Source organism: Equus asinus, chromosome 3, assembly GCF_041296235.1.
Source record: "Equus asinus isolate D_3611 breed Donkey chromosome 3, EquAss-T2T_v2, whole genome shotgun sequence".
Classification (NCBI taxonomy): Eukaryota; Metazoa; Chordata; class Mammalia; order Perissodactyla; family Equidae; genus Equus; species Equus asinus.
Window position 1 is genome coordinate 62,304,409 of NC_091792.1, and position 24,054 is coordinate 62,328,462.

The 24,054-nt window shown below is 41.7% G+C and overlaps 1 protein-coding gene across 10 annotated transcripts in view; it reads right to left on the reverse strand.

The window, feature by feature from the left end:
* Nucleotides 1-24,054, reverse strand: part of MSRA (methionine sulfoxide reductase A) — a 384,728-nt gene that overhangs the window by 167,391 nt on the left and 193,283 nt on the right. For 8 of the 10 annotated variants that reach the window (XR_001399807.3, XM_014852086.3, XM_070505106.1 and 5 more), the window contains one exon: nucleotides 21,159-21,278. The exons of the other annotated variants lie outside the window; for them this stretch is intronic. Coding sequence is in view for 7 of the 8 variants with exons in the window: in XM_014852086.3 (XP_014707572.1) it covers nucleotides 21,159-21,278 (120 nt within the window). In the remaining variant the exon portion in view is untranslated. The remainder of the gene's footprint in view (nucleotides 1-21,158; nucleotides 21,279-24,054) is intronic. 10 annotated transcript variants of the gene reach the window in all.

Genomic DNA, 24,054 nt, shown 5'->3' on the forward strand with positions numbered 1-24,054 from the left:
ATATGAATAAGCAATGAGAAAGCTTGTACAATCACTAAAGCTTAGTTTTGTAATGTGTTTTGTATCAAATGTGATTTCTAAAAGCATTGGATATTCTAAGAATTGACTTCAAATAGAATAACAAAATCATGCTGTGAAGATCTGACTATAAGATGGGTTGAAAAATTCTCTGGTCCTCTCCATCTTACTCTCCTACTCAGCTCTCTCTCCACGCCTGCCCCAGGAGAGGCTCCTCTCAATGGGCCAGCCCTAAAGCCAGAGCCAGATCCACACTAGTGGCAGCTGGAATAAAAAAGAGAAGAAGAGACTTGAGAAGCATTTCAGAGCTGAAAAAAAAAAAAAAAGTCAAAGAATCTTTCCAGATAGGAAGATACAGGATTTTCATAAAAATGTATACAGCATTAAGAGAATCCCTGGACATACATAAATATCTTCCTGGGATAATACACCTTTTTTTTCCCCATCACAGTAGAACCTAGGTCCTTTGATAGAGTGAATGGTGGGCATTAGAGGACTCAGGTTTGGGAAGCAGGCCACCGATTGTCTACATGTGAAGAAGGCAAAGGATAAATCAAAGATAACACTGTGACTCACAGCTCGGGTTACTGCTAGAAAAGTGAGACCATTAACGCAAAAAAATGGCAAAGTCAGAAAGAGAAGTTAATTTGAGAGTGAGAGAAATGAAGAGTTTGGGTCTAGCCGTGTAAAGTAATAAACACCTAACTTAAAAGTGGTTTTATAATTAACCACTGAAAATACAATAACTTTTGCCGATAGTAGGCATCAGGGTAGGGCAAGAAGAACTGTCATCAACAAAGCTAAAACCAATAAGCAGGCAAGACGACCAGTACTAGCCCAGGGCGGGTGGGTGGCCCCAGTCAGGTAACAGAATGAGTGGAAGTTGGGAGCACAGCCAGGGTCAGCGACTACAATCAGCGGAAGCACAAAAATGGCCAAAGGAGCAAAAACTGAGAAATGGAAGCCATGGGTGCAACCCAGTGTTGAGGTCCACAGATACAAGTGAAAAGGAATGCCAGGCGTGAATGCCAGGATTAGGGTATCAGGCCAAACTGACTCTCTGGGAGAATACTCAGAGCAAAAGAGGCTGCTTTGAAGGCCCATAACCCACCTTCCCAGAACCACTCTGGTCTACCACGCCTGACTCAAGCAGTTAAAAAGGCATAGATGCTTTGTGAAAGAAACTTTTAACAGAATGAAAAGACAAGCCACAGAGTGGGAGGACATATTTTCAAGTCTCATTTGATAAAGGATAAAACAGCCTTAAAACTTATTAAGAAAAGAAACAACCCACATAAAAAATAGGGAAAAGATGTGAATAGACACCTCACCAAAGAAGATATACAAATGGCAAAAAAAAGCATATGAGAAGATGCTCAACATTATACCTCATTAGGGAATTGCAAATTAAAACAACAATGCAATGCCACTATACATCTATCAGAATGGCGAAAATCCAAAACAGTGACAACATCAAATGCTGGAAAGGATGTGGAGCAAGAGGAGCTCTCATTCACTGCTGATGGGAAAGGAAAACGGTACAGCCACTTAGGAAGACCGTTTGGCAGCTTCTTACAAAGCTAAGATAGTCTTACCATATAGTCCAGCAATCACGCTCCTAGGTGTTTATTCAAGTGAGTTGAAAACTCATTTGCACACAAAAACCTGCACACAAATGATTATAGAAGCTTTCTAAAATAATTTCCAAGAAGTGGAAGCAACCAAGATGCCTTTCAAGAGGGGAATGGATGAACAAACTATGGTACATCCTTACAATGGAATATTATTCAGTGATAAAAAGAGATGAGCTATGAAGGCAAAAAAGGCATGGAATAACCTTCAATGCATATGGCTAAGTGAAAAAGTCAGTCTTAAAAGGTTACATACTGTATGATTCCAACCATACGACATTCTGGACAAGGCAAAAGTACAGACAGCGAGAAGTCAGTGGTTGCTAGGGATTTGGAGGCGGGAAGGGAGCAATGACTCGGTGAAGCACAGGGGATTTTTAAGGCGCTGTACTATTCTGTCTGATCCTATAATGGTAGATACATGTCATCATACATTCGCCCAAACCCATAGAAGGTACAATAAAGAGTGCATCCTAACGTAAACCATGGACTTTAGCGAATCGTAATGTCTCAATATCAGCTCATCAACTATATGAAATGTACCACACTAATGCAAGATGTTAATAAAAGGCAGAATGTATGTGTGGAGGGCAGAGGATAACACAGGAACTCTCTGTGCTTCCTGCTCAATTTGTCTGTAAACCTGAAACTGCTCTAAAAATTAAAGTCTGTTTTTTAAAAAAGTAAGGGGTGTATACCTTCATGAAAACAAACACAGATCTGCCCCGCTCACCACTGCACCTGGCACCGAGTACAGTGACTTTCAGAGCAGGTGATGAATCTGAAAAAGCTTTCAACAGAGACCTCCTAACACGAACGTGTCTATACACCAAATCATATAAAAACGCTGAGTGTGTTGTAACTTAAAAACACGCCAATTCATTCATTTCATCACCAAAAGCAAAGGTTAGCTATCAGAGCAGACTATAGCTTTTGTGGTACACTATTAAAGGGACCCAAATATAACCAGATAGAAAGATTTTTGTTTTAGTTTAATACTATTTGGTTTTTAAACGAAGGTTTCATCTTGCATTTTATAATGTATTTTGAAAACTGAACCACATTCTATAATTAATTATTTTCAAGAAAGTTATTATTTTACACTTTGTACTTAGAGTAAAAAATTCAGCGTTAAGAAAATTTATTTCAAATATATTTTGCATATATATCAAATATCTAAATGTTATTTCCTCTTCCAGTGCTCTGAATGTCATGATTACAACATTCAGAAGTGACATAATAACATCAAGTCTTACAAAGATGAATGAAAGACAATAAGTCCTCTTAACAGAAACATTTTTTAAAAACACACACAGCCTTTATTCCCTTACTGAATTTCATTTGTTTTTCTCCCCATCAGTGCAAATTACTACTCACTTCCCTTTCAGATCCTGGGCACCCTGGTGCTACCTGTGCCCAGGTACGTTGTCATTGGGTCAACCTGATGCGTCCTTGGATTTCCTAGCAGGCATCACAGTCCCTAGGTATCCAATCTATGCGATGAACCATCCATCTGTTGCTCAAACTCCAGGCTACGTGACCAGCTCATCTGTGCTTGTTGACATTATGGGCTGCCTCGCTTATGGGGTCTTCTCATGTCCCTCTCTCTCACCTATGGAAACTTTACTCCTTCTCTGTTCCATTGATTTGGGGCTACCTGGAGCTTTCTCACTGCACTTTCATCACTAACCCAAATTCCCCGCCCTGTACACCCGGCACAGGCACTGTGGTATTAAACAGCTTTAGCTTGCTTGCCATGTGTGATCCTTCATCTAGAAGTGGAGCCTTTATTCTGCTGCAACTGATCCACATTACAGGGCGAGCCTCATTCATCCGTGGCTCACCTACACAGAGCCACTGATTTCTTCCATTTCTTAGCCATTTATTTTGACAGATCATAGAGTTTTTCTGTTCATTTTGTCTTGGCAGCATTTGTTTCCAATCCAAATTTGGAAAGAAACCTAAATAACCAGGTTGTATTTTCTTTTCTGGAACTTTTGTGTCGTACAGAATCTCAGGGAAAGAGGTCCAGGTCCCTCTCTGGAGTGTCTGTGTCAAGGTGGGCATATACCAAAGCAGGACCATGAGCAACAGAACCACCCATCCATGAGGTCCTCCAGGTGGAGATGAGGCAGCAGAACCACTCATCCATGGGGACGTCCAGATGGGGGTGAGGTGGACAGAACCACCCCATGAGGGCCTCCAGGTAAAAGCAAGGCAGCAGAACCATCCATCCATGAGGGGCTACAGGTGAGGGTGAGACAAAAGAACCACCCATCCATGGGGGCCTACTGTTGGGGGAAAGGCAGTAGAACCACCCACTCATGAGGGCCTCCAGGTGAGGGTGAGGCAGACAGATCCACCATCTCTGGAGGCCTGCTGGTGGGGTTGAGGCAGACAAAGCCTAAAGAAACTAATATCAGGAACACCAGTGAGCACAGCAAAGCCACAAATCCACAGGGAAAAGCCCAGGAGAGCAGCGGTTGCAGTAAAAAAAAATATGTATATATGGAAGATAGGATACAGGAAAGAGTAGAAAACACCGCAGCTTGATCCTCTCCTCAGCACACCCAGATCACTTTCCTTTAGTCCTATAGTCCCTTCTAGAGTATATATTCCTGGAGTAGACTATTCGAGATATTCTTTTCTTAACTTTCCAAATGCCCAGAAGAACGCTTTTCACCTGATGGATACTCGATAGACACAGGAAGAGAACGAGGGAGGGACAGTAACTTATGAATCTCACCCCGAGGATGGGGGAGAGAGAAGCAGATCACTACAGACCGCAGAAAGATACGGGTCCCTAAATACCTGTTTTCACCCTGAAGTCTATCCTTTACCACCTGAATGAACCATTTTCCTGACAAGTTTTATAGGTTCCTTTCACCAATCTGAGCACTGACTCTTCCTCATGTAATTGGATTCCACTTTATAGGTTCAGTGTTGAGAATGTACACCAGAAGCTAACCAAATGTGAGTTTGTCACTGCAGGAACTGCCTGTGACAGATTGTCACCTTGCTGCACTTCAACAGAGGCTGATGCAGGGGTCACTTTAAATTCACTCATCATCACCAGTAAGTGGCCTTAGAGCTTGGCCCACTTTTTTCAGGGTATTGAGAACTTCACTAGATTTGAAGGGTCAAAGGCAACATATGAACATATAGATCTGAATTTTTTTTAAAATTTCTTAGATAATTGACAAGTCTTCTACTGGAAAATCTGAGGCAAAGCCTGGTTTGACCTAAACCATCAGGAAAGAGCTGCAGCCTGTGAGGGGATCGCTCAGGGCTCACTCCAAGTGTCCCAAGGCCTTCCCAAAACTTTCAAGCTGCATCTGCAGCCTCTGACTCATTTAATACATGAGAGCACCCAACCCCGAACTGACTTACTCAGCCGACGTTGACTGAGAGCCTACTGAGTGCAAGGCACTGCTCTGGATGCTGTGGGAGTAGAGAGATGAAGAGATACGGTCCCCGTCCTCCGAGAAAATACAGTCCAGTGGAGAGGAGACTTTATGTAATAACAAATTCTGCTTCCCGAATGGCTGTGAACTAATTAGTGGAGTATTTAGTTTTTCTTATTTTGAGAAGTTGTTATGTAGCTTCCTGAAGATACAGTTCTTTTCATTGTAACTATTTATACTTTCTAATTCTCTTTTAGAGAAACCTAGTAAAAAGCAAGGACTCTAGACACAGACTGATCTTTGAAGTGTCAATTCTGGCTCTGCCATTTATTGGTGATGTCGATTCAGACAAATCAGATAATCTCCCTGTGCCTCAATTTGCTTGTCTTTAAAATAGGCATACTAGTACCCCCTCAGATAGCTGTTATGAGCAGTGAAGAAATCGCTGCATGTAGAGTTTAGAATTATGCCTGGCACATGGCAAGCATGCAAAAATATCGGCCATCATTTTTCTTTCTCCAATCTCATATTTAAAGACCATCAAAATGTGTAGGCGGTAATCTCATAATCTCACCTACTACTTCTAAACAAGAAATGCTTACACTTGCTCTTCTGCTGTATTGATCTGGCTAGAGAGATCAGTCACATCGAGAATGTCCAGTCAGAATGTGGAATAACAGAAAAATATATATTGGCCTCAGCCCCTGTTCCTGGCACAGAGCTCCTAGAACCCTTGTAATTTCCTAAGTGATAGGGCACTAGGAGCATCTCTTGTTCTAATATTTGGTCTTTGATCCTAGTTCCTGACATAGGGCTCCTAAATCCCTTGCAATTTCCTGGATTATAGGAGTATCTTTGAGGTGAATCTTGGTTGGCTCCTGGATGGGGGCTGGTCACCAGAAAGACCGAGTCATGATTAGAAGCTCGGAACTTTCAGCCCCACCCCCCACCCTCCAGGAAGGAGAGAGGGGCTGGAGACTGAGTTAATGATGGACCGTGCTTTTGTGATGAAGCCTCCATAAGAATCCCCAAAGTATGGGCTCTGGAGAGCTTCTGGGTTAGTGAACACATCTACATGCTGGGAGGGTGGCACACCCCTAAATCCACGGGGACAGAAGCTCTTGTGCTCAGAACCCTTCTGGACCTTGTCCTATATATCTCTTCATCTGGCTACTCATTCATATTCTTTATTACATTCTTTATAATAAACCAGGAAATGTATGTGCTTCCCTGAGTTCTGTGATCCATTCCATCAAATTACTGAACCCAAGAAGGAGATCATGGACACCCTGATTTATAGCTGGTCAGTCAGAAGTACAGGTGACAATCTGGGACTTGTGACTGGCACCTGAAGTGGGGGCAGTTTTGTGGGACTGAGCCCATAACCTGTTGGACCTTATGCTAACTCCAGATAACTAGTATCGGAATCAAAGTGAATTGTAGGACACCCAGCTGGTGTGGTGAAATTGCTTGATGTGTGGAAAACCCAGACATCTGGTGTCAGAAGCGCAGTGGTGTTGAATAGAGTATTAAGAGTAGGGGAGGCACACAGGAGTGTGTTTTCTAATACACAGAAAAATAAAATTATGTCTTAGGGAAGAGGGTGAATTTTTGGCTCAAGACAAGTCCACTTCAAAATAGGACTCTACTTCTCATCAAAGCGTAGAGAAATTAGCCCTACTATTGAGATAAAATTGTTCATATTTAACACCTATACTCAAAGGGTAGGCCATACAGGTGCAGTAATTTAAAACAAATGAAAAAGGCTGATAGACAGAAACAGAACAGAACACGTGAACTGATGGAAAATCTAAGCTGCCCGGTGCAGCGAGACCCAAGGCCTTTAAGATTAAATGTTCCTGGTGAAGGGTATTCCATGTTAATTACACTGTTTTGCTTGGAGCTGGAAAAGGCCCGCCATCTTCCTCTTACCTCTAAGCTACCCAAGGACCCTTCTAAGTCACTTTTCCATCTGCTCAGGCAGGAGCCTAGTCATGCCCAAGGACAATGGTGTTCCCACATCCCACCACCCTTCGTTTGTGTCTGAGCACTAACCGCTCCTCAGAACACTCCTGGCCAAGAATAAGGCATGTCAACATCTTAAGCAATCTTCCTGTCTGATACAACTAAAATGTTGGGTAAAATATGTTTTTCCACCCTTTAAAAATTCTTCACTAACTAATATGAAAGAAAAAACATGCAGAAGCCAAAAACAAGGTGAAAATAAGAATCCCAGGAAGGACCCAAGATCCAAAGTTCTGGGGGTTTCTTCTAAACCTACTTTGGCAGCTGCTTGGGGTGGGGGAAGGAGGGCAGGAGATGAAGCCTACAGCTCCCCAAAGTGAGGAATCTAATAGGAAACATCCCCAGAGAGGTGGCACTCCAAGAGGCTACACTCTCAGCAGAAGGCTGAACAGAGAGAACACCTGGCCCATGGACAGGGCAGCGCGGACGCCTGCCTATCTCAGCGCTGGCGCTCTGAGGAGACAGGAAAGCTGCTTCCCTAGGATGTGATGACCACCAGCCACCACACAGGCCTGCTGTCCGAATTCTTGTACCTCTGTGGCCCACAAAAAAATTCAAGTAAAGAATTTAATTTAAAGCGCTTCTTGGGGATAAAGTCCCCAAGTTGCTGGCGTTAGCTAATAGAAATCCTCTCTGGTGGAACGTCCCTTCAACCCAGGCCTCTGGACACCCCCACCCAGAGTTCCTGCATTAATCTCTCTACTGTGTGGTTAAAAACCAGCTTCGTAGGTTTATAGCAGCTTTATTCATAATTGCCCAAACTCGGAAGCAACCAAGATGTCCTTCAGGAGGTGAATGGGTAAACCGTGGTACATCTAGACAACAGACAATGGAAGATTATTCAGCACTAAAAAGAAACGAGCTATCAAGCCACAAAAAGACATGGAAGAAACTAAAATGTACATTGCTACGTGAAAGAAGTCAATCTGAAAAAGCTGTATACTGTATGATTCCAACTATATGACAACTGGAAAAGGCAAAACTACAGAGATAGGACAAAGATCAGCGGTTGCTAGGGGTTAAGGGGAAGGACGGCGGGATGAGTAGGTGGAGCATAGAGGACTTTTAGGGCAGTGAAACTACTCTGTCTGATACTATAAAAGTGGACGCATGTCCTTATACATTTGTCCAAACCCACAGAATGACAACACCAAGAGCGAACTCTCATGTAAACTATGGACTCTGGGTGACAACAGTGTGTCAGTGTAGGTTCATTAACTGTCACATGTACTGTTCTGGAGTGGGATGTTGATAGTGGGGGAGGCTATGTGTTCGTCGGGACCGGAGGTATATGGAAAATCTTTGTACCTTCCTCTTAATTTTTCTGCAAAACTAAAACTGCTCTAAAAAATTAAGTTAATTAATTTTAAAAAGTTATTAAAGATCAAAAAAAGATAATTTCTTCTCAACGCCCATCCACCCCCCAACCCCTGGTATGTGACTTCACCATTTTACAACCTTGACTTTCAAAAGTGGACAGATGGTTTTCCCTGGAGCATTTTCAAACTATCAAATACAACCTAACAAGCCTTAAACAAGGTGACAGAGGTTTTCTTCTTATGCACAGAAATACACCAGTTCAGACACCTATGACTTTTTGTCAACCCACCCTTCAGGAGAAATCAGGTCTGTCGACAGGGGCAGGGGTGTTACGGAAGCTAACAGCTCCTCACCACCCATGACTGAGGAGGGGAGGGGGGCTTCAAAATAAATTCGCTCAAGGAGCCAGAACTGAAATTGAAAATTGAAGGAGGACAAGTGATTGGGAGAAACTGGATGCTCTGGGACCCTCTGCCGTGAGAGCTGGAACTCACACAAAAACACCTATGCTTAGGGATCCTGGGTCCATTCCAGTAACTGGGAACATCTCGGAGAAGGCAGAGTATGCAAACGGCTTTCTCACGCCTCCCGGCACGTTTTCTCTGGATGGCCTCCCTGACAATCCTGGGGATTTCTGTAACTTTCAGAGCACAGCCTTAAAGCAGGCAAGGGTGTTGGGCGGGGCTGGCGGGGGGATCTTCAGCCAGGTGTTTCAGCCCAGAAAGAAAGTTGTTCCTGGTCCTCAACTGCTTTCTAGACTTAGCTCCTTGTGGGCTCCAAGGAGGCATTTCCTCAGCTCGAAGAATGAAGACAGTGTAGGGGGAATCAAATTATTTTGGACACTGTGTTTTTATATTAATGACTTTTATGCAAAATTTTTATCTGAAGATTCTAATGCTTAATAAAAGTTCCAAAAATCACTGGAACAGATGACCTCAAAGATCCATCCAACTAAAAGAAAAAGAAATCCATGTTTCTATAGATCAAGTAAGTTCATCTAAATAGCTGAACTAAGTTCATCTAAATAGCTCCAGACCACCAGATTTTTTTAATAAATGATTTTCAAAATTCCAGTTTATTCCTACAAGAACTTCACAGCTTAATTTAATATCTTTTAAAGTGTCCTAAAATGCATAAGAAAGACACATGAAAATAGTCTGAACAGTCTGTTTTTCTTTTCAAAGGAAATACCATCAGAAGAGACTGTCAGTGCCTCTAATTAGCTGGAGCCACACTGAGCAACTTGCTGTCCCCCCAGCGCTTTGCACTGTTGTGAGTGCGAGCACAATGCCACTCTCTCCATCCCACAGGCCTGTGACACAGATCAGCCTGTGAACTGTTTTGTAGATTCCATAAACTAGCAATTAATATAAGCTACTATTGTAACATCTGTTGAGAGTATTCAGTTACAAACCGTCCTAAACCTAAGATGAGCATCAGTTCTGGTGATTTTTTTAGGACTATCATCATCATAATAGCATCAGAGTAGAAAAGCAACGTATCCTTAACTAGAGGAAAGGAGAAAAAGAGGGAAGGGGAAGAGGGGGAGGAGGAAATGACAGACAAGAAGAGGAAGGAGACAACTAGGAAGGAAAGGGTCCCAACCCCGTTGTGAATAACCAGTCCTCCCCAGAAGCCTCTGCCACAGAGACCAGCTCTCGTTTGCAAAGACTGAGGACGCTGGGATCCGTTCCGCCCCTCGGTGCTGCTGACAGACCCTGCAATTCCACGCCTCAGAGGCCAGGATTTACGAAGCAAAGCCTAGTCCACAGCTGAGGGGGCTCAGTGGTCTGTAACTGATTCACATGCTGATGAGGTCCTGGCAAATGGAAGGAGGCCTGGCAAACAGCAGTGACCTCTGTGGAAGCTGCTCGAATCCTACTGGGCGATTCGCTCACAGGACGGGCAACTGTGTTTTCATGAGTCCCTCTTGTTGCAATTTTAACTTGGCAGATGGGGCAGTAATTGACCCAGATATTTATTTTTAATGTAACTTAGAAAAAAAAAAAACAGAAATCTCATTCTGAGGCTCTAAAAATTGTCAGTCATTAGGAAGTAATTAAGACCCAGAGTATCACATAAAATCCTAGAGAAGCTCCACCCCCTGTAAGGTTATTTTCTCTTATTACACTATGGCTCCATTATATGTGATTTGAAAATATCAGTGCAGACACATTCATCAACTGCTTTTGCAATTATGTCTTAAGAACTTGCTTGCTATAGCAAGTTCCTCTTCATCCCCCTTCTAAATCTTTGAGAATATAATCCTGAAACAATGAAAAAAACCTTTTATAAGAAATGTTTTTATTATGTTTCCTTTACATTTAATTTATTTTCCATTTAAATGGCCTATTAGAATCTTGCCATCAGATGTGCTGAAATAGCAACACATTTTAACTACTTAAAGTCGGTCGGTCTGTTGACCTTTGACCACCACACCTGTTCTCAGCAGTGATTTAAGCTGCTCAGAGAAAGAGGTGGATTAAACAGCCAAACCAGCTAAGGAATACGAAAATATCAAGGTCATATGAAGAATATAATGAAACTGCAACAGTCTTCAGGGAATCTATAAATCACCAAAATTCAGTCACCACAGCCCCCACTTAAAGGACAAAGAACATACACTGACATAACTGGAATGTTTGGCCAATAGACCCGACAAGCAAGGAAAGGTGGGAGTGCTTCCTTTGCTGTGTGAGGCCAGCCGGCATGTGTGCCTCCGGCTTTGGTGCTTACCAGCTTCCCGTCCTTTGAAGCTATAGAAAATCCCCATCCTCCGTGAGGCCTAATGCTGGACTGAAATATTTTGGCAAACTCGAAATATCTCTAGCAAAGTGTGCTTCTGTCTATTTTGTTTCAGCTTTGGGATCTCTGAGCAACCCTTTAGCATGATAGTTCCATCCCTATATGAGCATGACAGACCACTTGATTTTGTCAAGATGCAGCATAAGAGCCCCCAGCACACTTGCTGCAATTTTAGAATCCAGGGATGAAGGACACATGTGATGACAAAAAGCTGTTCTGAGTTCAGTAACACTGACCAAATGCATACTTTAATTATCACGATGTTGTCTCCCTTACAGATTGAAAACCGGAAATAGATGTGAGTGAGAGGATTATTAAGATCTCCAGGCCATGCTTAGTGGGCAAATCAATTTGCAGACTGTTTGTCCTAACTCTGCAGGCCCTGGAGGTCTGCAGCCCAGGCTGGAAACCAGATCTGCAGCTTTGAAAGAGAATGAGACAACCATACTCTCTTGTTTAATGATTTCCTTCCTCATCCCTAGGTCTGGGGGAAGCAAGAGATGCCAAAGCTTTGGTGAACAAGAGAGGCTCCTGCAGGCTCTCCTGCCACACCCTCAGCTCTGCTCCTGGCTGTAGCAGACAGCACTTGGAGCATCCAGCAGACATCAGGACTCTCTATTAGAAAACATCAGTACTCAAATTTTGGGAAAAAAAAATCCAGTCTTACTGAAAAGATAACCAGGACCTAGTTGACAAGAATATTGATCTCTTGATACCTTAACATTTCAAACTCAAAAGCCACCTCCACTCTGATTCCTTGATCTCCATCCTCACTTAAAAGGGCATAATAGACACAGATTTCAACTTCCTTTTAGGATTCTAGCAACACCACAATCTGGGAAGACAAACAAATTTTCAACCCTTCTTCTCAAATCTTTCTCCCGAATCACTCTCTCTCAGCCTCAGTTTCCTTATCTGAAAAAGAAAGTAGTCTCATGGTTTCCAAAAATTTTCAAGAACTTTTTTTTTTAATTTATTTTTTTTTAAAGATTTTTTTTTATTTTTTCCTTTTCCTCCCCAAAGCCCCCCAGTACATAGTTGTATATTCTTTGTTGTGGGTTCTTCTAGTTGTGGCATGTGGGACGCTGCCTCAGCATGGTTTAATGAGCAGTGGCATGTCCGCGCCCAGGATTCGAACCAACGAAACACCGGGCTGCCTGCAGCAGAGCGCGCGAACTTCACCACTCGGCCACGGGGCCAGCCCCAAGAACTTTTTTTAATGAAATATTAACCATAGCCACACTATATATCTAAAAGGGTGAATGAGTTCTCCAAGCAGCTTAAATCTTTGTTATTAGGTTAAAACACTTCATTACTGGTGGAACGCCTGAAGCATCTTCCTGGAGTTCGAGGGTTCTCTGGTCCCCGACTTTGAAAGTCACTGGATTAGAAGATGATTAAGTCCCCTCTAGGTCTGAAATGCCATGACCCCCCCATGACCTATGCCCTAGAACTCCTGATGTCAGCTCTTCAGAGGGATGCCCCTTGTCAAGAAGCCAAGCTTATCTTTTCTGGTGATTGAAGCTTAGAAAATAAACAAAACCAGCAATTTTCCCATGACCTCTATTTTGTCCTTTCAGGCAATGGGTCCACTCACTGAACTATTCTGTCTTGAATAGCTATGTGGATGAGTTGGATGGAGGAGTTGTATTTGGTCCAAGGGGTTATAACCAACAGCCATAGGACTCCCGACCTCAGAGCTTGCTTTCTGCCCAGTGGTTTGAGAGAGAGAAGCATTTTCATCCCACCTGCTACAAGTTTAAGGTCAATTTTATGTCTAATATAAGAGAAGCAAAAAGCCATCAAATTGCTTAGAGCAAGAACTGAACACCAGAATTCTCGCATTTTCAGGAATATGTCAATAACTTAGTAATTTACCTTGACTGACATTGAAATGAGTACAATAAGACTTACTATGCACTAAAAAAGAGATTTAATGTAGTCTGCAAGGAATTTATAAAGAATTTTACATTGCTTGGTAAAATCTGCTAATAACAGAACTCATCACTACTTTGAAGAATGGGATCATTAACCTCATGTAAGATACATAGACATGTACATCCACCCAAACACTTCAGAAATGAAGTCAAACTAAAAAAGTATACTGAGTTGATTTGTATTAGGGGGAAATTATTCAGTGCTTTGTTAGAGCTCTTAAGCATCAAGGAAATAAAGATATGAATTTGTAGAAGGGGGTGGATATGACCTCTAAGAACAGAGAAGAGGAAAAGAAGAAAATGGCTTCCATTTGTCCTACCACGTGCACATTCTGTGAGCTGACCCCAGTCCTCCGCCAAGCGAAGCTTCATGATGCATCACTTTTATCTTTAACATGCCCAAGACCCTGAGTGACAGAAAGTGTACGCCCTCATTTTCTAGAGTACTTCTGATCTAAAATAATTTTATTTTCAAATAAGAACCTCACCACAACTCTGCTGGCTTCATAAAGCAGCACTCCCTTCATTCTACAGGAGAGGTAACCGAGTCCAGGCAGTGAAATGGCCTGGGCATCGACACCACTGGAAGGTGACGTGAGGGCCCCCACAGTCTGCTCCTCCCAGACCCAGGCTCCTACTTGGGACTTCTGTTGAACACACTGCCTGAAACTCCACCAGAGTATTCTGTTGACAAAGAACGTGTCTGGGCCTCAGGTTTTCCGTGGTGATTGTATAAATCTCACTTATGAGAAAAAGTTATAGAGTCTCTTTCATGCTTCTGGTTTTGGTGCCACGTGGTTGTGCAGATTTCTAAGAGCTTATGAATAGACTAATAAACATGGAATTGTTCTGAACATCTGTAAGCAAAATACGAAAAGATATTACCCAGTGAATGAACATCCTGGGTTTTCTTGCCAGAAATGGGGTTATTTGTGTATTAGGCTAATGCACTGAAATTAACCCAGAATGCTTACCCATTGCAGAATGTCTTTTCATATTTTCATCTGTATAGCTCTTATTACAAAATGTAAGAATAATTCTCTATCAGGGTATTCAGGAATCTGAATAGCTCAATTACTTCTAAAATCAACGTAGTAAAGCAACAGCCAGTTAATCAGCTGGTTTGCATAACAAACGTTTGGGGGAGTTTGTGTGTTTGTGTGTATGTGTGTGCACACACATGTGTGTGTTTATGTGTGTAAAGAGAAAGCCAGGGTCAGCGTAACTCTTTCAAATAAATGTGAAAGAAGAAGCTTTATTTGACCATAGAGAAAGGATTCTGGAAGACAGGTACTAGCAATATTCAACTTTGCATCAGAAAGAACCCTCCCCTAGCACCTAGCACAATGTCTTGCATGTGGTACATTCCCAATAAATGGTGTATTTAATTTATTCAGGAAAGCCTATATGAAATTTAGGGTCTTCATGGCTACCATTCCAGATTTCCATGGGTTTGCTAGAGTCAGGCATATGGCTTTTAAGAAACAGCAAATGAATGAATAAATCCCTGGAAATCAATTTAGAAACAGAACAGCGGCCACTAAGACTCCAATTATTTCTTAGCACATCTCCTGGAGACAGATCTGAAACACAGCAAGAAACGGAGGCCTGACAGTGGCTGTGAGGGATGCTCCACTGCATCCAAGCTGAGACTGGGTTCTTGGTGCAAGAGCTGGTGGTGGGCAGCTCTCAGAGGACTCCGAATTCAGGCCTAAAACATGTGGGAGAGGCAACTGTCTCAGCCTGTGAGCTCCAGGTTCAGTGCTAATTGAGGGATCCGAGGAAGGTAAGTTGAAGTGGCTGCTAACAGGAGGATGGTCACTTCTAAAACAGATTTCAATGACATGATGGACACACGTGAGGGTCACGGAGTCTCCAGGGAAATGCAAAGAGGCAATCACAGCCTTTGGAAAATCCTAGAAGTCTGGCTTCTGACTCTCAGCTTTGAAGGCCAAAATTCCATTTTTATCATTTAATTCAACCCAAGGTTAATCCAATCTGGCGAGAATGACCTGTGTAGCCTAAACTCACAATAGACTGAGATACACATCTCAGACTGGCATTTAATTGAATCTGAAATGAGAATTAGAACTGTCTGGCTGACCAACCTGCTCTCATTGTATCTTCTTTCTGAAATAATCTCCAAGGGAGGACAAAAGATGACAAGTTTCTAGAGTGTGGATCATAACAAGAGGAGTTAGTGATAGAACTTAGAAGCGTCACGGTGTCAGGCTCGGGGAGTCTGTCCAGCAGCCAGACCTTACAGAGCACCCCATAAAGTGCCAGCAGGACTCCCCCTTTCCCAGGCTGGCCTGGCCGCCCAGCCTCCCTGCTGAGGTCCTCTCTTCTCCCTTTCGCATATGTCAGGGCATTCCATGAGGTCCTAGGGACCTGGAAGCCAAGCCCTCCTCTAAGTGACTGCCTTCTCCACTCTGATGCTTTACAGGCTTAGGTTATGCTTCCTTCTCAAAGGGCAACTTTACTGCAAATTCTTGAGGAACGTTGTCTGCTTGTACCTTTTACACATGGCAGGTTCAGGTCTCACACAGATCATAGCATGTCACAGACCCACTGGTGAGCCATTAATGAAAGTTCTGCTTACATGTCAGAGCCAACTCTATCCGTGTGTCACCATGGGGGTCACCTCCTCTCCTGGCTGTCACTAGAAGCCCTATATCTTTTCTACATGCCTAACTGCAACGCCAGCTTAGGTTTCAGAATCACCAACCCATCAGCAGCCACACAGAAATACCATTCAGAAATTAACATACATCCTGTGTGGATATACGCCTGCTGTTACAGCCACCTGCACGCTCACTTGCTCACTCATCCCCTGAGCTGTGCATACCCACTAGCGAGTGCACATGACAAACTTCGTCCAATGGTCTGGTTTCATGACTTGTGATTACCCACCTGTGTGCCAAGACGATGCTTGTGGAAGCTATGACATTCGTTATCATGTGAAAGTTGGGGGTGGGAGCTCGGGGGAGTGACAGAGCTAGCCCTGTGGATTTTGGGAACCACCTCCAGAGTGCTACTCCTATAATTCTGGCACCTGCCCCAGGAAACCAAATGATACCTTAGGCTCAAGTGTACTGCGGTATGAGAGAAGGAATCCGGCACGCAGTCCAGGTCCTTAGCCTTCTTCTCTTGAATGAGTGAATAAATAAATAAATACCTTTACAAAAGACCCCTGATTGTGACCAAAGTTTTACAAACTTAATTACAAGAGCAAGCAATTTTGAAATTAATGCAAATACTGGAGCAGAGACTAGTATTTCTCTCACACAAAACCTCAGCAATTATTACTCCGCATCTTAGCGGAGACTTGGTTTTTCTTGCAAGGCAGACTCCTTCAGGGCTGACTTGTTCAACAAGGCTTTGAGCACCCGAGGCCTCAGAGGGGAGGCCTCACCAGTATAACCTGCCTTCTGTCTCCTCATCCTCTCCTCAGTCAAAAATCTTTAATTAGCTGGTTACCATAATTACTCTAGCTAGGGACCTTGTTTGTTCTCCTTCCCTGCTATTCCCAGGGACCTGTGGCTCTATCACTTCTGTGCCAGAGGGACCTTTCTATCACAGCTTCTCTCTGCCTTTTTGTTTTTCCCTTTCATGATCAGAACAAAAAAGCCTGGGGAAAGAAATCATCTCTCCTTCTGTGTCTGGGTAAGACCCTATAACTATCTCTTCCCAATCAGGAACACGTTTCCATGACAACCATGCTTCCCGATGCCATCGCTAACTTAGCAGGCAGTGCTCACATCAAACAGCAAGTTCTTTACCAGCCTCCGTGGTTTCTGTACTTCACCATTGCTACAGGCCGCTAACACACCGGCTGTTTGCATGAACTGTATCTTAAAAGGGTTTGTCCTTTTTCCTTCTAAGCATCAGAAAGACAAAAAAAAAAAAACCTGCTTGCAATTTTCCTTAGTAACCATTAAAAAGCACAAAAATATATTAAAAAGCACAGTAGAGGGACAGACATGAAAGAGATTGTGTGACTTGGTGAAGGGAAGTGTGAAAAGATGAATGGAGAGTCCCTGGGACACGATGACAGCTGGGTGACTTACACCATGGTCAATGGCGTCCACTTTGAGCTGCAAGCTAATGAGGTTGGGATTCCTGCTACAGATGACCTTGGGTAAGTCACTTTTCCTCTCTGAGCCTCAACACTCTCCTCTGCACAAGACAGAACCTGAGACGCTTCATGGGGCTGTTGGGAAGATTAGATGGGAAAAAAAAGCAAAGATTCAGAAAGCGCGTGTCCTAGCATCTGGTACACAGTAGGAGGTCAACAAAGGGAAATTATCCTGTTGTCATTGTGAAGGCAGGAGTTGAACAGGAAGAGTTTGAGCAAACAAGCACTCCCGATCTTCTGACTGGTCGTCAGCATTTTGCTGGTGGAGAATAACTGTATCAGTAGCAGATACTTGGGGATTTTCTGAGCAACTTTTCCTCTTAGGCTATTAAGTCATGTCTGCAATTACAGGAAGGAATCCATTCATTTCCGTTCCTGAGACTTAAGAGGACACACCTGGGCAATCTCCCGGGTTCATCTGGCTCTATTTATAGCTCTGCGTAAGCATTTGTTTAATTTTGAAATAGAAGCAACGAAAAAAACATGGATTAACCATTAAAACATTTGTTTGACGTTCCACATTCTCAACACCAATTAGAATATTTCCATTCTTCTCTAGAGGAAAGAAAAACAAGAATATGTAGATTTTTATAATATTTTCATTGTTGCACAGCTCAAATTTCATTTAAAAATCAGAATTCGTACTGTAGCAAACAAATCAACATGCTCATTATTGAACAAACTCTCATTCTCCAACTCCTCCACCGCCTTCATTCCCAGGGCCCTGAGAGCTGAGAGGGCCCAGCACAAATGACACCAATTCAAACCTTTATTTTAGAAAGATAAAACTGTTTACATATTTTTCAATTCCAATACTGTCAACATGGTGGACTATATATCTAGATAAACCCTCCCAATTAAGAACTCTTAAGATAGTGTATAAACTATACTTTAAAAAAATGTGTTTTACAGTATGAACGTTCCTCAAAAATTTAAACACAGAACTATCCTATGATCCAGCAACTTCTCTTCTGGTTATATAGCCAAAGGAAACAAACTCAGTATCTTGAAGAAATATCTGTGTTCCCAGGTTCACTGCAGCACTGTTCATAACAGCCAAGATATGGAAACGACCTAAGTGTCCATCAGCAGAGGAATGGCTAAAGAAGACATGGTTATACATATACAACGGAATATTATTCAGCCTTAAAAATAAAGGAAACCCTGACATTTCCGACAACATGGATGAATCTGGAGGACGTAATGCTAAGTAAAATAAGGCACAGAAAAAAAACCTGCATGATCTCTGTTTTCTCAGACAAGGGAAACAAAAGAAAAAATAAACAAGTGGGACTTCATCAGACTAAAGAGCTTCTGCAAGGCAAGAGAAACTAGGATCAAAACAAAAAGACAACCCATCAATTGGGAGAAAATATTTGCAAATCACATATCCGATAAGTGGTTAATCTCCATAATACACAAGGAACTCACACAACTGAACAACAAAAAAACAGTCCAATCAAAAAATGGGAAGAGGATATAAACATTTTTCCAAAAAAGATATACAGATGGCCAATAAACACATGAAAAGATGCTCAACATCACTAATCATCAGGGAAATGCAAATCAAAACTACACTAAGATACCACCTTACATCTGTTAAAATGGCTATAATCACTAAGACTAAAAATAATAAATGTTGGAGAGGGTGTGGAGAAAAGGGAACCCTCATACATTGTTGGTGGGAATGCAAACTAGTGCAGCCACTATGGGAAACAGTATGGAGATTCCTCAAAAAACTAAAAATAGAAATACTGTATGACCCAGCTATCCCACTACTGAGTATCTACCCAAACAACCTGAAATCAACAATCCACACGCATCCCTGAGTTCATTGCAGCAACATACACATCCCTATGTTCATTGCAGCACTATTCACAATAGCCAAGACATGGAAACAATCCAAGTGCCCATCGTACGATGATGGGATAAAGAAGACATGGTATATATACACAATAGAATACTACTCAGCCATAAAAAAAAGACAAAATCATCCTATTTGAAACAACATGGAAGGACCTAGAGGGAATTATGCTAAGCGAAATAAGCCAGACTGAGAAAGACAAACACCAGATGATTTCACTCATATGTGGAATATAAACAAACACATGGACAAAGAAAACAGTTCAGTGGTTACCAGGGGAAGAGGAATAAGGGGTGGGCACAGGGGGTGAAGGGGAGCACCTATGTGGTGACAGACAAGAAATAACATACAACTGAAATTTCACAATGATGTAAACTACTATGAACTCAAATTAAAAAAAATTTTTTTTAAGTAAACGGAGTTAAATTAATTGGTTTCTGCATTTACCTATTCAATCAATGTAAACACAGTTTAGAACATTGATTGTGTTCCCGGGGGGGAAAAAAAAGCCCTACATGATCTCTCTTATATGTGGAATCTAAAAAAATTAAAGTTCTAGAAGCAGAGAGTAGAATGGTGGTTACCAGGGGCAGGAGTAGGAGGAAATGGGGAGATAATGGTCAAAGGGTACAAACTTTCAGTTATGTAGGATGAATTATTCTAGAGACCTAATGTACACAATGGTGGCATAGTTCATAATACTGTATTGTATACTTGAAATTTGCTGAGAGAGTAGATCAAAGGTACCCTTACCACAAAAAAAGTCTGTGAGGAGATGAACATGTCAGTTAGCTTGACTATAGTAATCATTTCACTATGTATATCAAAACATCATGTTGTACACCTTAAATATACACCATCTTTATTTTAAAAACAAAAGAAATTAAAGAGAAAAAAATGTGTTTTAAATGTTACCTGAGCTGGAAGAAAAGTAAAAGAAATCTGTGAAGGTCAGAAATAAAAAAAAAAAAATCCAGAGAGGTTATCTAGTATTTGAGCTAGAATTTGCCATGGGGGTATCTGCCTAACCTGGTCAGCAAACTGTTTTTTCTATAAAAAGCCAGATCATAAATATTGCAGGTTTTGCAGGCCATACAGTCTCTGTCACATCCACTCATCTCTTCCACTGTGGCATGAAAGCATTTATAGATAACATATAAATAAATAGGTATGGCTTTGTTTCAATAAAACCTTATTTACACAAACAAGCAGTGGGCAAGATTTAGTCTGCAAGCCACAGTTTGCCAATCCCTTCATTAGAGCCTGGCTTTTAATGTTTTCCCTCAAGAAAACATGTCTGATATACAACATGTTTGTCTCATGTGGTTGACTGTTGCAGTAATGATGCCAATTTCTTTGCATCTCCCTGTACACCTGCCTGTGGAGAGTCCCGCTCACATTGACTCTGGGCTAGACCGTGTGACTTCCTTTGGCCAATGGGGTGATAATAAATGTGACACAACAGAGGCTGGAAAAGTGCTAGCAGAATGAGGCTTGTCCTCCCTTGCTACTCCTGGGATCTCTGCACCCACCACCATGTGAATTAGCCCAGGTCATACGTGTTCCATCATCCCCATCAGCCCAGCCAACAGCAAGCACTGACAGCCAGCACCAATTGCCAGACATATGAATGAAGCCATCCTAGACCAACTGGTCCCCAGGCAGCCCACTAGTTGACAGGTATCACACGAGTGAGCCCAGATGAGACCAGCAGAAGAACCGCCAAGCTGAGCCCAGCCTAAATTGCTAGAATCATAAGCTAGTAAATGACTATTTTAGGGATTAAGTTTTGAGGTGATTGTTCTAAGGCAAAAACTAAATGATACATTCCATAGAAAGCTTATTATCTTCCACAAATATAAAGTGAGAGGCCAACAAGTGTATTTACAGAAATGAGAAAGAGAGACTGAGGAAACACACAAAAAACTATATGTCCATTTTAAAGATCTTATCGCCTTCCAGCAGGTGCACGCCCTTCCTCGTTCCTAGCAATATGACAGAACAAATTCTTCCTACCTGAGCAGACTTCTTTATAAGTAGGATTGGGAGTGTAGCCTCCTGCAAAGCCAACTTGAGTGGAATACACTCCTTTCAGGGTCCAGAATTTCCTTTCGGCTCCCCAGAAACAACCCATTCCTAAGGAAAACATAAGATATTGATTAGTCCTTTATCAAAAACAAGGTGGTCATTGCATATTAAAGCCCTGTTACACTAGAAGGGAAGTTGTTCCTGTCATTTGGTAACAAAAAATGACAGAGATTTTATCTTTTAAAGGCGTTTCTAACAATTAAAACTAATTTTATTTAGGGTTTTCCGCATAGAATGCCTCTTGCTTTAGTTGTGCAAAAACGTAGAAAGCCTCAGATTTTAATGGAGTTAGTAAAGCTACACCTTTCAAAATAACATAGTAAAAAGATAGCTGCATTTGATGAATGATTTCCACACTCAATTCATTACAGACTCGTCGAAACATAATAGCTTGTTTTAATAGTAGTAACCTATTTAATGATCAGCATCTAGGTAAAACTTTAAAAATAATTCCAGGAGCTGGTCCAGTGGTGTAGTGGTTAAGTTCATGCACTATGCTTCAGCGGCCTGAGGTTTGCAGGTTTGGATCATGGGCGTGGACCTACACACCGCTCATCAAGCCACACTGTAGCAGCATCCCACATACAAAATGGAGGAAGATGGGCACAGATGTTAGCTCAGGGCCAATCTTCCTCACCAATAATAATAATAATAATAATTCTAACCAAGAAAGGTAACACTAAATTACTGCTTGAAATGGGAAAACTTCCCAGAATCAACACAGATTAACACAGTATTTAATTAACAGTTTCACATATGTGTTCAGTTTTTAAAAATTGAAGAAATTATAAATTTTCAGGTGATAAATCACTGCTCACCAAAAAGAACATTTTTCTGAGTTATATTACTGAATATAACGAATGTGGAAAGAGAGAGAAGGGAGAAGGCAAGGAAGGAGGACACAAGGACAAAGAAACACAAAAATAACATTCCACTCAACTAGCAAACATTATGCCCACACTAGTAGCTACTGGATTCCTTTGAACACATGACAAAAACCCAGACCCATCTCCCAAGAATGCACATACTTACACACATCGAAAATGTTGCATTGTATGTCCTTGGGCTCCAAATTAAAAAACCTTCATTTTCCACCGTGAGTTTCTACCCTGTCCACAACCGCTATTCTGTGACCAGTTTCTAGATGTAAACAAGATGACTGCCTCATCCAAGTTCCATGCGGCCTTATTAAGTTATACATAATTAAGGTCTTGAGAAGTACAATAGTCGGCAAATTAATTTATGCCTCCTACTTCTACAATCACGAGATTTCTTAGGTTTGATGACAGAGCTGAAAGAAAAATTAGATGGAAGTTTACTGAAATTCTTGACACTTGCTAATATTCTACCTTAAAAATTCAGAGCAACAATAACCAAAGACAAATGTGCATAATGTTATACACTGCACAAAAATATATTTGCTCAAATGTAGGGGGGAAAACACTAACCAAAAATAAGTTAACAGTTAAAAAGTATGATAGAGTCAAATGATGAAATTGAATGCAGTAAAAAAATTGCTGTTGTGATAACAATGCAACATGGAAATATGTATATAATATCATAATCACCTAAGGTTAAATTTAAAAAGAAAAAAATACAATTACATGCACGTTTTATACAACTATGAAAAAATAGTCACACCAAAATAGACTAGAAGGAAATACACAAAGTTATAACCATGATTGTATTACAGTGGTGAGAATATAGAAATAATTTTTCATGTTTCAAGTTTTTCTGTAATAGGTTCATATTACTTTAAAGTGAAAAATATATACACTTTTAAAAGGAAAGCAGAAAATTAAGAGAAAAACATAGGAATACACACTGTTTGAGTTACACACTGCTAAATACCATTTTTCCTGTTTACAAGTGAACTGTTTGCTGCTGGTGAATATAACTAAATATTGACTGAGTATTTATAAAAATTGAGTATCCTCAAGTCTCTGCAACAAGGACTCACTATTAATTTTACTTTGTTGCATTCCTGGGATGAAGGAATTATATTAGTCAGGGTTCTCCATAGAAACAGAACCAATAGGATATATAGAGAGAGATAGAGAGAGAGATTTATTATGAGGAATTAGCCTCCAATTATGGAGACTGAGAAGTCCCATGATCTACAGTCTGCAAGGTGGAGATCCAGGAAAGCTGGTACTATAATTCCAGTCCAAACTCGCAGGCCTGGGAACCAAAGGAGCCGATGTAAGTCCCGCTCCAAGGCTAAAGGCGTGAGAACCAGGAGCAGCAATGACCTAGAGCAGAAGATGGACGTCCCAGCTCACAGAGCCTGAACTCACCCTTCCTCTGCCACACTCAATGGATGGGGTGGTGTCCACCCACATTGGTGAGGGGATCTTCTTTACTCAGTCTACCGATTCAAATGCCAGTCTCTTCCAGAAACACCCTCACCGACACATCCACAAATGATGTTTTACCAGCTATCTGGGCACCCCTTAACCAGGTCAAGTTGACACATAAAATTGACCATCACAGGAATGATGACAGGGGATCTCTGGAAAGAGGTAAAAAGTGAGCTGGGCAGCATTACTGAACATAGAGGCCACAAAGGCAGCTGGAGTTGTGCAGTGTTCCACGCAGAAGGCACCCCAGCCCCTGTAGTTCAGAAGTCTGCAGGGTTCGTTGAATAAAATACTCCTGTATCACGCGATGACTAACAGTGATGGTACCAAAAAGTATTGCAAGCCTTCAGTATTCTATGCACAAGGTACATGACGGGCTATTTGAGCGGCCAGACTACTCTGACCATTGTCTAGAGTCCCACACAGACAGCCCCTCTAAATCTTCACTAGATCCTCATGGTACA